The sequence below is a fragment of the Gopherus evgoodei genome, chromosome 1, assembly GCF_007399415.2.
Source record: "Gopherus evgoodei ecotype Sinaloan lineage chromosome 1, rGopEvg1_v1.p, whole genome shotgun sequence".
NCBI lineage: Eukaryota > Metazoa > Chordata > Testudines > Testudinidae > Gopherus > Gopherus evgoodei.
The window spans coordinates 55,509,967-55,525,692 of NC_044322.1; the positions used below are offsets into that span (position 1 = coordinate 55,509,967).

Sequence of the window (15,726 nt, forward strand, 5' to 3'; positions counted from 1 at the left end):
TGGAGTATCTCTGTATGGTCCTGATTTTTGGAACTCCCTTCACTGACTGGTCCCTGAAATCTCTCCCTGACTCCTACTGAGCTACCCCATGGTGAGATGCAGGACAAGTAGGAGATGATTCCCTGCTGAGTTAAGAGAAAGAGAAGAAAAAGAAATGTTCCCTCTCTAGGGAAAGAGACAGTTGTATCAAGAGAAACCTGCCTGCAAACCAAGGACTGTGATACATGACACCTCTTTGGCCAGATGTGGATACTCTAAAGCAGTGTTTTTCAAACTATTTAGGGTGAGTACCCCTTTCCAAATAATATAGTCTTCTGTGTACCCTGATCTGAGATAGGGACATAATATGCCTATGATTACATTACCAAGTCTTACTAAATAAAATACATTGTCTGCCATTACAGGATTTCTCTCACATACCCCCGATGAGGCCTCACGTAACCTAGTGATATTCACACCTCAGTTTGAAAACCACTGTTCTAAAAGTAAGGGGGTTTGTATTGGCCTCCCTAAGCCTCTCTCCAGTAAAAGTGACTTTGGTACCTGAACCACAGACAGTGGATGAGTGAGGTCTCTGAAGGGAAGTAGCTCTGAACAGATTCGTATCTCACTAGGCCACTTGTTTCAGATGGCAACTTGAAAAGCAGCATTAAAAGTTAATGGCTTCCACTGATATGGAATCAATCAAAACTGTCCCTTGGGAGAAGGATCTTAAAGCAGTTCACTAGGTATTCTATGGTTTGGATGTCTTCGCCAGATTTGTAATCAGACCATCCTTAGTTTTCCATTAGTGCAGTAAATGACTGCAATACCTGTCTGATGTTCTAATGTGGTTTGCTGTGATCCATATCATATGATGCACGGTTTAGCCAGGTGACCATGTCTTGATTCTTGACCCTGCTTATTTTCTCACAGCCTTCACACTGCTGTTTGGTGACAGTCCTCAGTTTTTGTGGGTTTTGGCTGCTAACCAGACCCAGACTTAAGGTGGCAGCTCAGGGGGATATGGAGATCTTCATAACTCTGCAAGTGAGTTCATTTATTGTGCAGTCATATTCTCATATTATTGCTGGCTGAATCTCTTTGGAAGAATGTTGGCAAGATATGCACAAAGACAGGAAACCAGACTGTCCATAAAGGTTGACTTCAGAACTACTGTGACAATTCTCACAGCAGTGTTCAACTGCATATCAACAATTTTCATATGTATATTACCTGCCCATACTGACATACAATATTCAGCAGCCGAAGCCCAAGGCGGCTGTCTGCAAGGTTAGAAGTGTCTTCTCCACAAGTGGTCTGTGTCAGATATTGGCACTATGTGAGGTTACAGACTAGAATCACTTCAAGGTATCTTGCAGTACCAGGGTGCTGAACAAGGGGACTGACCTTCTGGTTGAGGTTTTGCTGAAGATCTCCATTTGAGGAGGCCTGCATCAACTTCTGCAGCAGGAGAGTTTCAGTATCGCCTCCCTCCCTGTCTGGAGGCACTTGGAGAAAACACACAACATCCTGTAATAGATTCATAGCTTCTAGGACTGGAAGGGACCTTGAGAGATCATCGAGTCCAGTCCCCTGCCCTCATGGCAGGACCAAATACTGTCTAGACCATCCCAGATAGACATTTATCTAACCTACTCTTACATATCTCCAGAGATGGAGATTCCACAGCCTCCCTAGGCAATTTGTTCCAGTGTTTAACACCACCCTGACACAGTTAAGAACTTTTTCCTAATGTCCAATCTAAACTCCCTTGCTGCAGTTTAAGCCCATTGCTTCTTGTTCTATCCTTAGAGGCTAAAGTGAACAAGTTTTCTCCCTCCTCATGACACTCTTTTAGATACCCGAAAACGGCTATCATGTCCCCTCTCAGTCTTCTCTTTTCCAAACTAAACAAACCCAATTATTTCAGCCTTCTTATATAGGTCACATTCTCAAGACCTTTACTCCTTCTTGCTGCTCTTCTCTGGACCCTCTCCATGTCCTTCCCCCATGACATATGTTCATTGGTATAGCAGGGCCACATAAGGAACAGCAATTAAACCCAAATGATTTAGCTTCTGCTATGATCCTAAGTCCCTGTGGGGAGTGGAGAGTAGAAGCTTTCTTTGTTAGCCTAGACAAGTTACTTAAAAAAAACAACACCACATAAACCAGTGGACATAAGGAACCCTAAACAAACTTAATTATATTAATTCTTATAAGTTAAGCTAAATCACACAATGAGCAAGAAAAGCAGACACTGCCAAGGGCTCTGTCCTGCACCCTTGGGCAGTAAGAAAAACTGAAGAGCAGGAGAGACCCCACTCCATCCTTTATGCCCTCCACCTGAGGGCATAAGAGCACAGGCATAGACCCAACAGACACTGCTAGCCAAAAAACAATCTCATTTTGTGCACATCATGAGTGGAATTTGTGTGGACAATTACCCAGAGAAGAATTTAAGTTTAAGTTGTTTTTTTTTGTTGCTTTATTTTTTGTTGTTTGTTTTTCAAGTATTTCTCCATGTGGTCCAAAATATTTCAACTAAAGACAATGACACAGGATGGTTACAATATTTATAAGAAAAATGTTAATATATTTCCCCTTGATTTTAGCCATATTATACACTTTGTCTATAAAAGATGACTGCAGATCTCAGGAGAGCAAAACGACAGTAAATACAATGCTCCAGAGTGCAAGAACAATCCACTAGTCTAGTAATACATACACATGCTCTACCTATGGAAAAGTGATTAGACAAAATTTATTACAAATCTAGTTCATCCACCAAAAGACGACAATCATGCAAACTCTACAATTATCTGGATGATTAAAATATTTTTTTGCTTTTATCTTAATTTCATAAGCCACAGGCCCTAAAGAAGTTAGCGGGGTGTCATGGTACAATTCCCCACTCTGAACCTTAGCGTCCAAAAGATGGGGTACCAACATGAATTCCTCTAAGCTCAATTACCAGCTTAGAACCCGTAGCACTGCCACCAACCAAGAATTCCAGTGCCTGGTACACTCTGGTCCCCCCCAAAACCTTGCCCGGGGACCCCCAAGACCCAGACCCTCTGGATCTAAACACAGGGAAAGTAAACCCTTTCCCTCACCGTTGCCTTTCCCAGCCTTCCCCTCCCTGGGTTACCCTGGAAGATCACTGTGATTCAAACTCCTTGAATCCTGAAACAGAGAGGAAAATGCACCTTCCTCCCTCCTTCTCTCTTCCCCTCCCAGATTCTCCCTGAGAGAGACAGTAATCCTAACAGAGAGAAATCAGCCTCTCTCTCCCTCTTCCCTCCTTTCTCCCCACCAACTCCCTGGTGAATCCAGACCCAGTCCCCTGGGGTCTCACCAGAATAAAAAAACAATTAGGTTCTTAAACAAGAAAAGTTTTTAATTTCTTAATTAAAGAAAGAAAAAAACAGTAAAAATTATCTTTGTAAATTTAAAAAAAAAAAAATGGAATAGGTACAGGGTTTTTTTTAGCTATAGACACTGGGAATACCCTCCCAGCCTAAGTATTCAAGTACAAATTAAAATCCTTTCAGCAAAAATACAAATTTGAACTCCTTTCAGCCAAATACACAATTAAACTCCTTTCAGCCAAATGCACATTTGCAAATAAAGAAAACAAACATAAGCCTAACTCGCTTTATCTATCTAGTACTCACTACTTTGAACTTATAAGAGCCTGTATCAGGGAGATTGGAGAGAAACCTGGTTGCACGTCTGGTCACTCTGAGCCCCCAGAGTGAACAACCACCAAATTCTAACAGCACACACAGAAACTTCCCTCCCTCAAGATTTGAAAGTATCCTGTCCCCTGATTGGTCCTCTGGTCAGGTGACAGCCAGGCTTACTGAACTTGTTAACTCTTTATAGTCAAAGATATAAAGTACTTCTGTGCTATTAACTTTTCTTATCTGTTTATGACACGGGGTTTCAAATACAATTGAAGATTTGTTGAGGAGTCATAGTACCAATGTCACAGTTCACCTATCCTCTGCTGTAAAGCAGGTAGAAAGGTGCAGAGTTTAAACTGAGGCTAGATCATTAAAAATGAGCAGTGTGTTGGGAAGCTGTTAAAAAGCTTAAATGAGATTTCAGATTTATGCATTTAAAATTTGAATTTCACTTTGTTGGTGAAAAGGGGAGAGCTAGAGATTCAGTATAGTTTATGCCTGGATCAAAATGATAAACCTTTGCATGGCTGCCTTTGTTTGGTAAGTCATATATACAAAGGCTCGAGTTGAATAAAAACAAGAATCTTGGTAATCTTACCTGCCCCCAGTTTATTGCAGGCGTTTCAATTCACACAAAACCTACCTCATACCTATACTTTTCAGAAGCTCCGTAAAAGTGAATGTCATCTCATCCAAGTCAACTGCTGCAATAAAGATACAGATCCCCCACATGTCCTTTTTCTTTTCACTGTACCCCACCTAGTGGAAGAGAGAACACAGTTTTAGCTTGCTTTTGAGTTATCACCTGAGTATTATATATAGAACACTACTCTGTTAAACAAATGCCAGCAAACACCCAAAGCTATGATTTCTAATTACTGGACAAGTCAAGAGTTCCAAATATTTACATCTTTTAGATGAAAGTGCAAAGACACTCCAATACTCATTCCTGCAGTGCAAGCTTAATTTTCCCTGTAAATGTCAAAATAGCCTTAGAATGGGAATGATGTTTCTTTCCACTGAAAAACACAGTGATGTGCTTCGGTCATGCATAAGCAATACATTTTCATGAAGGTACATTAATACTGTAAGTGCCTCAAACTTTGCAGACAAGACAGATCACACCTTTCAGCTTTTTTTTTTTAAAAAAAAGTCTTAAAGGTTGGCACAAATTCACAAAGGAAGGAAATGTATAATTAGACTTGTGTGAAAAGAGGGTTCACAATGTTGTTATGCAGCCAATTCTGCTTAGTAGTTGGATGTTTAAAACCTTAAAATTGTTTTTGGCAATGCTGATACTCAATAGTTTCTTGGGATCTGCCTACTGTCCATTGGATGTTCCCGAATATTCTTCCCATTGTACTTTTTATTAGGCCTATTGACAAATTCTCATGTCATTCCCTATGCAACATAACTCCCAGTGACAAGCAAACCTGAAGAAGCAGTGCCATCTAAATTCAATGTTTGTTAAGTGTCATTTTGTCAGTGGAGCTAGTCCTCTTGCAACCAGCATGCAACTAAAGGTTCATGTAGTGTTAAAGCCAAAAAATCCCAATATATACCTCCATTCCCAGAACCTCAAATTTAGAGTTAAACTTCCCACAGAAAACTGAGTTTAAAAGTTTTCTACATGTTGGCCAGTCTGACCTAAGCTGTTCGATGATAGCATCTGGGAAATCTGAAGGATGAGGGCTTGACATTTCAATGCGTGGCTGTTAGTCAACTCAAAAACTGACTTCAACTAGTAATTGAACATCAATTGCCAACCTAAAGGTACTTTAGCACATGATACTCTACACATATATTAAAAATTAATGTAGCACTGAAGCAGTGTTACTGAAGCTACCCTTAAGTTACTACTCAAAATGCATGTTAGTTTGAGTTAGTAATTTACTTTAATTCTTTTTAAAAGAAATTCTACATAAAAATCAACATTTCCATAAGAAATCTTAGTCCTACAAACAAGAATTTTAATCCCAAACAATTGTTATTGCATTACTTTGTCTACTTTCAAAATACAAATTTAGCAAATAAAAAACATGAAAATCATATAGCCTAGATGTCAGGAAAAAGACCTACAAGACATTTACACTGTGACAGCTTAAAGAGTCACAACTTTGAAATATAAAAATGGTAAGTTTTCTTTTCCCCTTCCAAAAGAAGTTTAACAAAGGCTATAATACAAATTGAAGATAACCGATTTTTAAAATCATGTAAGCTGAAACCAGTCATAGCCAGGTTGTGTTATGTACTTTACAGATACAGAAGAAGAGAGCTGCAAGTAACTGGAGGGGGACAGGTCTTCATTTAAGACACGACATAACAGTTGGGTGAAGCAAGAGGGAGGAACTAAGGGGAAAAGGGATAAAAGTAATAAGCATGTTTTACATACATTAGCCGGTTGTACAATTTGTAAGCACAGACTCTTGACTGGTTAATGGAGATAAATAAGCAGCTCAATAGCAGTAGTCTTCCACTCAACCCCTGACTAGCCATCATTAGCTGGCAGTGTACTGTAGACATCATGGCAAGAGATTCTTAGGAAGAAAGTTGAAGTATAGAAAGAGTTTTTATTGGGGGGAGGGGAAGGAGGCAAGTGGCCCTTGCACAAGGGGCAGCATAAAAGATGTGCAAAGATGACTGTTAATGAAGAGGTTCTTAATTTATTTCCTTTAACATATCAAATACTCATTCTCAAGGAGTTATTTCCTCTCATCCCCACTGTTTCCATGATCTGCATTTAAAAAAAAAATCAGCATGCAGTTAGCACTACTAGTACCTTCAAATCAAGATCAGTTATGCATCTAAGCAAGAGTTGAGAGTGAAGCTGACAGACTAAGGTTCCTGTTCTATAAGAGAACAAACCACCCTAGACTCTCAAAAAAACAAACAAAAAAAAAAAACAAAGCCACAACTCAACAACTTTATTGGGATTAGAACAGGAGTACTTGTGACACCTTAGAGACCAACAAATTTATTTGAGCATAAGCTTTTGTGGGCTACAGCCCACTTCATCAGATGCACAGAATGGAACATATAGTAAGAAGATATATATACACATACAGAGAACATGAAAAGGTGGAAGTTGCCATACTGGAGCAGAATGGGGTCCCTGTTTACTAAGTGGGGCTTCAGCATACAAACTCTGTTCAGCATCAGCTTCTCGTTTAGACTCTCTCAGAGCACATTACTGTAAACTCATTTTAAGGAGAGAAACTCAGAAAATTTTAATTGATATCCCTTATTTAGGTTTTATTGCTATTTAGCGAAGATGGCTCCCTATATGGAGAAAATCCTTACTAAATTAGAGTACCAGAAAGAAAGTCACATGAAGTCTAAAACAGGCTGTTTTAGAATATAAATAAATAGCACATCTTTCTCCTTGTTGGTTCTTTCCTACTGCACCTAGTAACTGGACCTATCATGAAGTGGGATCACTGTCACTGTTCTCCCCACACAGTTTTGCAGGCCATTAAGGCACTTAAATAGCAGACAAAAAGCCCTGGATACTCTGCCTCATGAGTAAGGCTAAGATTGTGTCATGGTTATTTTTTAGTAAGAGTCATGGACAGGTCATGGGCAATAAACAAAATATTCATGGAAGCCGTGATCTGTGACTTTTGCTGCTGCAGCTGCATGGTTTCCCCCACCACATGGGAGCTGTGGGGTTGCCCCTCTGCCCACAGCGGCTGGGAGCTGCAGGGTGACCACATTTCCCAGAGAGAAAATGGGACATCCCAGCCGCTCACCTGACGCGTCCCCCTTTCCCCATGCAGGGCTGTTGCCTGTTGCTGGAACCTTAAGAAGGGCCCCCTCAGGAGTCTGTCACCTGTCGCTGGAACTTTGCATGGGGGGCCCTGTTGCTGGAATCCTGCCAGAGTCACACTGGCTGTCAGCTCCAGAGTCCTGCAGCCCCTGGGGCTGAAGAAGAGAATGTCAAGGAGGTCTCTGGAAGTCACAGATTCCGTGACTTCCATGACCTCTGTGACATAAACCTAGCCTTACTCATGAGTTTTCAGAATGGTGAATCAGATAAGACAATGAGAAAGTAACTGGCAATCTGAACCTTGGTTTGGGTAATACTGAAAATTTATTTAGTCATTTAGAGTTAAGGAGAATAGTTTAAAGCAGAGTAAAACCAGGAAAAAAGTAAACCAAAAGCAGTAATTTAAGATCTCATGGCATCAAAGGAGGAAGTTGAACCAGGATGAGGAATCTCCTTGAAACTGGCCAGAACTATATCTGATCCAGTACACATGAACAAGTTCTAGTAGGTAGATGGCAAAATGCCTAAACTTAGATCAAGCTAAAATCTACTCACAAACTTTATACAATTACTTCTTTGCAGTTTGACTGCAACCAAGTTTTTATTAAAAATAAACATCTATATCAAAATGTGCATGCTTCCAGCTGTCTCAAGGCAAACCCAGATGGGAAGACAAACTAAAACTAGCAATGAAATAAAACTGGGGTACTAGCTGCCATACTTTTAAAGTAACCTCATCAACATTTAAAGGAAGATTTGGAACTTGTTTGGACCATCTTACCTAGTAATAAGCAAGTTATAGAACTGTCTAGAAGCCTAGAGAGACAATGTGGATGCGGTAATCTCTTTTATTGGTCCAACTTCTGTTGGTGAAAGAGACAAGCTTTTTGAGCTACACAACTCCAGGTCTGGGAAAGGAACTAAGAGTGTCACAGCTAAATATAAGATTGAACAGACAGTACATATTCTAAGCTAAGAAACCATTCAAGGTGAAATGGCCCATTAACACTCCTGTAGTCATAGGACAAAAAAGGGGGCTAGTGGGTTACAGATTGTGCCCATAAATCCAGTGTCTTTATTAAGACCATGATTTTTAGTGTCTAGCATAGCTATGAAGCTTTCTAGCAGAGAAAAGAAATTGGATGGAATTATTGGTGATTTGAGGAAAGGGGATAAGGAGGTGATAACATGGGAGTGGGTGGGGTTGGAAACTGTTAAGGGGTTTGGTTTGCTGGAATGCAGAAACTGGAAAGTGAATATAATATCTAAGATTCTCTATAAAATAGATTCTCTATTTTTCAGTTTTCATATTAGGCTTTATTAATGGGCTGTTTCTCACTAGTTGAAATTTGGAAGCTACTGATCAATGTTTCAAATGGATGATTAGTGCTCAGCGATTACCAGTGTTTGAATTTATGTCTAAGGCTATGTCTACAAGAGTTTACAGCGGCACAGCTAAACAGATGCAGCTGCATCAGTGCAAAATCTCTCATATAGCCACTCTGTTAACAGGAGTGAGCTCTCCCATTGACATAATTAAGCCAACCCCAAGGAGTGGCAGGAGCTATGTCAGTGAGAAGCTCTCCCGCCAACGTAGCTCTGTGCACACTACCACTTACGCCGATGAAACTTATGTCGCTTGGGGTGATGGGGTGTTTTCATACTTGAGTGACAAATTTTGCTGACATAAGTGGTAGTGTAGATATGGCCTAAGTGTGACTACCATTAAAAGGACGTAGTAGGAAAAAATTGTGGAACAGACTAAAATAATGAAGGTGAATTCTTCTGAAGAATTTTTCACTATGGTTATAGTATCAGAGAGGTAGCCGTGTTAGTCTGGATCTGTAAAAAGTAACAAAGAGTCCTGTGGCACCTTATAGACTAAGACGTATTGGAGCATAAGCTTTCATGGGTGAATACCCACTTCGTCAGATGAATGTGACAAAGTCTGAAGAGGTTATTCAAAAGTGTAAGACCAAACACGCTCTGTTTATGGTTGTCATGGGGCAAATTAATATTTAACTTTCAAGGGCACAGGATATTTTTTCTACTCTTTTTTTTTTTAATGTTTCTATTTTATAGGAAACTAGCAATACAAGGGATGTCCTAAAATGGTTCACATAATACTGAAATTCTTTGGCATTTTCTATTGCAAACAAAAATTCATTTTTCATTTGGATTCTTATTTAGAACTATTGCTACTTAAATGCTTGAATCTAATAAAATTTATTATGATTGGTTCTGTTTTACCCACAGTGAAGGCTGAATTCTGCAGCTGTGTTGGGGCGGGGGGGTGGGGGGGACGGGGAATTACTCCCTCTTATGCTCCTGGATCCTAGCTCCAGTTGAGAATGAGGCCCCTGGTGCAAACTAGAAAAAAGTCAGTTGAACTGGCTGGCAATGTCTTCCAAGGGGCCATTTTACCAGCTAGGAATCTACCTGGTATAAGCTGTGCTCAGAACACTGTCTTTTCTCTAATGCACCCTTAATGCTGGATCAGAGAGACGAGGCACTTCTGCTGCCTCTTTGATACTGCCATGCTGAGATTCCTCTTTTGAAAGGGAGTCCACAACTGGCTGTTTAATCAGACTTTATCTTGCTTGAGCAAACCAGTTGGAATAAGAGACTAGGGTTTGCCCCTGAAAATTAATGAAATTTTAGCTATGATATTCATGTATAGGCAATACAGACATTAGCAAAGGAGTAACATTGGGGAATCATCCCTTGAATATCCATGTGTGGAGGGCTGAAGTTGGTCACCTGCATAGCACCATTCCTACAGAATCTGTAGAGTTTCCTTCTGTACTCGTCAGCACCAATGGAACCCCTATCACACGGATCCCAAAGCAACCACTCCCAAAAGTGGACCAGGCAATATGATTTCATGGCCAGCCATGCTGGCAGGGAGCAGAGGATGGCTCTGCAGGGTCCTTGAGCCAGCGTAGAGGCACACAGCCTCTACATGTATATCCCTTTGCCTCTGCCAGATTCCCTGAGGTCTGAGGGGTTTGGGTTCTGAATCCCCAACTTCGTCTGTGTCACAGCAAGAACATGATAGAGGAATTCAGGGGAAAGTATGAGAGGAGAAACCTGACAGACTGTTTCTCCCTCTGGGCCAATCCAATGGGCTTTCCAATAGGAGGGCATAATCTAGCGCGTAAAAATGTCCACGCTCGACCAGACCACTGGCCCATTTAGCCAAGCATTATATTTCTGACAGTGGGCTGTACCACATGCTTCAGAGGAAGATGTAAAGTCTCCACAGTGGATAATTATGCAGTACCATGTCTATGGGTGAAATTTTGTCCTAATCTCACTGAGTTAGTGGTTGGTTTATGCCCTAGAGAATGAGGGCTTGTACTCCCTAAATGCTTTTATCCTAGCCAGTTTAATTGTAGATAGAATTATTATTCATATAAATGTCTAGTCCTTTTTTTAATCCTATTATGACCTTGGACACAGTAAAGGTACATCTACACTGCAGCTGGAGGTGTAATTGCCACTTCAGGTAGATATACACATGCTAACCTTAGTCAAGCAAGAGTGCTAAAAAATGGTGCAATTCTGGTGACACAAGTTTGCTGCCCAATACATATCTATAATCTCAGATGGTACGGTACTTGGGTGGCAAGCTTGTGCTACAGCACAGGTGTTTATATCAATTCTATTGTTTCATCCAGTATACAGACTCAGGAACAGTACTGCACTGGTTCATAATTGGAATATTTTATAACCAGAAACTTAGTTTTTAGACGTTTGTCTTCTACAAAGGCTGGATGTCATATTGAAAGACTAAATCATCTCCACTTAACAATATATAACAAGGACAAAAAACTTTTATCCTTTCCACTTGATATTTGTGGTTCTTAAGTGTAGGCAGAGGAACTGCTTAAGACTTCAATCCTGGCCCCACACACACACAAAAAAAAGGCAGTTTCGGGCTTTGCTGAGAGAGGGGTTTTTATTTTAAGCTGCTAATTGTTAACAAAAAGACAGACAGATTGATTTTTAATTATGTCAGGGTTCTAAAATTTGACATGAATAGTAAAGACACTAGTCATATAGAACAGCAGGGCCCAGGAACATCACCCTGTGTAAAGTCAACCCAGTTTCTGAACTCCCCACTACTATGAAGAGAAAGGTGCTAACATTCCTACCAGAATGTTGTCTCTGGACCTTACATAGCAGCTCCTAGAAAAGAGAAGCTACTGACATGTATGAACTTTAGAGAGCCCCTTCCTCCTCCTCCCCGCCCACCTAGACTAGAAGCAGTCTCTGCTACTCCATTCTTCTATCCAAAGAACTTTTTTGATAAATGGTTTCAATACCCGTCTCCACTCACAGAAGTCTGTGACTTTAGTTTTAAGTCTCTCAATCTATTCAAACTACATGCTATTCTTTGGAAAAATGGATTTACCAGATCTTCAGTGGCAAATAGGAAATAGCCCTGGTAATTTGAGAAAGGACACTAATTCAATACCTTGGACCAGCAGAATTTAATTCTGGCTCTCAGAGGTCTAAGATTTTTAACTCCTACTTAGAAAAGCCGGAAGACAGCAGGCACTTGGAATGAAAGTGCCGCCTCAGCCATGACTAGACACAGAACCAACATTAATGTATAATGAAATCTGAAAAGCTGTGTTTTAAAAAAAAAAAAAAAAGGAGTTTGTTTTTATTAGTACTATTCCTACTGTTTTTATATTTATGAGGACTACTCTTACTGTTTTTATCCTCTACCGATGCCCTCACATACTATGGTTGATAAAAAAGGGTCACAAGACAGAAGCCATAAAAAACTGACTATTATAATGCTTATAAGTAGTAATCGGTGGTCTGGAGAGTTGACTGTTCACATAGTGCTGGTTTAACTATCATTCACAGTAAATGTGAAATCAGATTTGTTTTTTCTAAATCAGTATATTTATCAACTATATAGAACAAAGATGAGGTTATGCAAGTTAATTTATACCGATATGTACACACAGCAACCTTTGTACTTTTTGATCTTGATATAAACCTGCATAAGAATGATGGTACTATAGCATTTTATTTTAAAATAATGTGCAATTTTTATCAATTTCCTTGTTGGATGGGCTAAGGCAACACGTTAGGCTAAGCACTGATACAGAGCTCAGTATTTGGAATCAAATATAATTGCGAGCATTAACTATACCGAGTACTCACTAGAGTTCCATCAGCAGATGACACTTTTTCATATGTCTTCCAAGCATTTGCTCTTACAGTGTCTGACACTCGTAAAGTGTCACAAAGTGCAACAAAGTCAATTTCTCCAAACTCAAGCCTAGGAGAGAGGGTGAAAAAGACTATTAGTCTGGTCTATAAGTAACAGGTTATTTTAAATGAAAATGTATCTCTGACATGGTTATAAAGTATAAAACATTAGATATCTGACACTTCACTAGATACAAAGCCCATTCTGTTGAGCATCCTGCAAAAAAGCTGGAAAAGTTACCTTGTACATACAGAAAATAATATTTAGCCATTTTAATGTACAATATTTACATAACTAAAACCTGGAAGTCACTTATAATTAGAGCCCTGTGCAGATATAGAATTTGTATCCGCATCTGACCCACAAACACAGTCCACGATATAAAGCTGATATCTGCAGATTTGCAGGGCTTTACTTATAACACCAAAAGCCCAGGAATGGGTTGAAGGAAGGTCATAGCCTAAAACTAGTAACTAACAGAGTACCAGGATTGGAATAGCCCTAACAAAAATCAGAATTAAGACTCGGGAACCAGCCTTACATTAGAACTTCTAATCTAATCCTGAAATTCTTGATACATGTACATCAGCTACCTGTACCAGAGATAGAGGCAAATCCTTTTGTAGTGTGAAAAACTGCTCTGTCTTAATTTGCTATTTAGGGAGTACTGAGAATGCTCAGTAACATCTGCTAAAGTCACTGCCCTTCCTTGGCATCAGAGTCTGCGGACTGCTTTTTGCAGGAGTTAAACAGGGGCAAAGGGGGCAAACTGGAGGAGGGGGTGGCCAGGGTGTGAGCAGGGGTCAGAAATTGACTGGGTGGGGGGTTCAAGCAGCTGGAGGCAGGGTTAGGATAAGGGCTGAAGAGCAAAATCAGGGACAGGGAGAAGGGATAATAGGAGCCAGGGGTTAAGCCCACCAATGAGGTGCTGCCAGAAGGTAACAGAGGGCAAAACCCTGGCACAGTCAGAAGGCGTAACAGTTACCCGGGTGGACTGAGACACAAGTGTTTGCAAAAATACAGGGGGGGAATGGGGGAGTCAGAAGGGCTTTTTTATTTCCTCTCCCATGGGACAATATGTCTCAGCATGGGCTTCCCAGGGCTGGGTTCTTAAAGGCACAGGCATCCCAATGCCTAGTCATTGCAGCTCCTCTGTCTGATGTAACCTACTGAGGTGCTGCAGGAGACTTGAATCAGTGAAGTATTTTACCTATACCCCCTCAAAAACTAAGATTCACTTATCAGTATATATGACCACAAAGTCTCATAGCAGTTCACAAATTTGTCTTACCGGCTGCTGGGATTCCCTAAGTTACTTTTAGCACCTCATCATTTACCTTTGCTATTGTGCAGATGCATGTAATTGTGATATTAAATTTATATTTTAACAACAAATACTCACTGAAAATATGTATAAGTACTTGCTAGTAGTTTTAGCATTAATATCTGCGTTTCTAGTACTGCACTAGCAATGACTTTTACCATGATTTCTAATTTGGAATTTTTCATTCTCACTTTTTCTTCTGTACCAGAAGATGGGAAAGGCAAGACGCAGCAAATTAGGACAAGTCTGCAAATAAGAACAGTCTTACACATCAGTAACTATTACTTGTAACAATTTGCTATCCGTGTTCCCTTAGAAGATTTGATCAGATAATAGTTCAATATCAATAACTTGCTACTGGAAGCAAATTACACTAGATAGCAGGGTTTTTTGTAATACCTTATGTATCAGTAACCGCTACTGGTAGCGAATTAAGACAGATGGCAGTTTTTCACACTATCCAGGCTGGAGCTGTCCTTGGGAAGCATGGGGGCCAAAAAGCTGGAAGTGATCAGGAACCCAGGTAGGCCCCAGCCTTACATTCTGGGTTTGCACTGCCCGACTCTTTGAGCTGTTAACAAGTCAACACTTAAGGTTACACCAGCATTAATTGCTTGACACTCGACACTACACGTGTCTCCAGTCAGAGCCAGGTCTGCAGCCGTTACGTTTCACGCCGGTGAGGTGGGTGTTTAGCTGCCCACAGCTGACACGTGCAGCACCAGCCAGGCTAAGGGAGCCTCCCACCTGGAGGACACTGTCCGTTTGGCGGACAGCGGCGCCGGCTGCGTCTACACAGCCAGGGAAACCTCTGGCACGGGAGCGCCACCTGAGCCATCACGCCCGGGACACGACAAGCTTCCGCGTCCGCCCGAGCGGAGCTGCCCGAAGCAGCGGGAGGAGGTGGCAGCGCCGCCGGAGCTAGAGCCCCGGGCAGGCAGCGGGGCGCCGAGGATGCCGGGCTGGGAAGAGGCGGCGGAGGCGGCTGGCCGAGAGAGGGGCGCTGCGACTCTCACCTGGCGGCGGCAGGCGGTGAGGTGCCCCCGGTGCCGCGGTCCGGGCTGGCTCGCTGGCCCTTGGCGGCGGCTCCCCCCTTCCGGGGGGGCTTGGGCGGCATGTCGGGCCCGCGCGCGGAGCCACCGCAACTGCCGGGTCAGAAGTTTAAACGTCCACCGAGGCGGGGAGAAGGGAAACGGACAAACCGGTTCCCCGTCGCAGCCACAACCGCTCAAACCGCGGGAAAAACGTCACGTCCGACTCGCGTCACTTCCCAGCCCTCGCTCGTTTCAGAGCAGGGAGAGCCAGAGCGTATTCAAAAGGGGGCGGCGCCTGCGTACAAGAATGAGGCTGAGAACCCGGAAGAGGAATTCAGAGTCTTGGCAACAGAAGCTCCAGCGCGAGCCATTCAGCCAATAAGCTCACCCGCTTTTCTTAGCCAATGGGGGAGCTGCTGCCGTCTCTGTGTTGTCTGGGCGTCCCAGCGGGTGGAGTGGCTGCCTGAGCTTGAGCCCTGCCGGTAACTAGGAGCTGGGCCTCGCCCTGACTGTCGCCTTAACGGCGACTCCTCCTCCTGTGTGGGCTGGGGCGCTCCTGGCTGCTGCCGCCCGGGGGAGGCGCAGCAGGCGTTGGTCCTTTTGGTCAGTTAGTTTTTCCTGCCAGTTTGGAGCATGAGAAGTGTAAATCTCATCTGCCGCGGCAGGTGATGGAGAAACGAGACAGAAAGCAGAGAGGT

The 15,726-nt window shown here is 42.0% G+C and overlaps 1 protein-coding gene across 4 annotated transcripts in view; it reads right to left on the minus strand.

The window, feature by feature from the left end:
• RB1 (RB transcriptional corepressor 1) overlaps positions 1–15,282 on the minus strand; it is a 189,150-nt gene extending 173,868 nt beyond the window's left edge. The window contains exons 1-3 of one of the 4 annotated variants that reach the window (XM_030565029.1): positions 15,011–15,282; positions 12,622–12,739; positions 4,315–4,430 (exon numbers count right to left, since the gene is read on the minus strand). In XM_030565029.1, the coding sequence (XP_030420889.1) occupies positions 4,315–4,430; positions 12,622–12,739; positions 15,011–15,111 (335 nt within the window). In that variant the 5' untranslated portion in view covers positions 15,112–15,282. Of the gene's footprint in view, positions 1–4,314; positions 4,431–12,621; positions 12,740–14,393; positions 14,781–15,010 lie in introns of those variants that run through there. The other 3 variants (XM_030565036.1, XM_030565045.1, XM_030565055.1) reach the window with 3 other exon arrangements.
• Between the last annotated feature and the right edge of the window lie 444 nt (positions 15,283–15,726).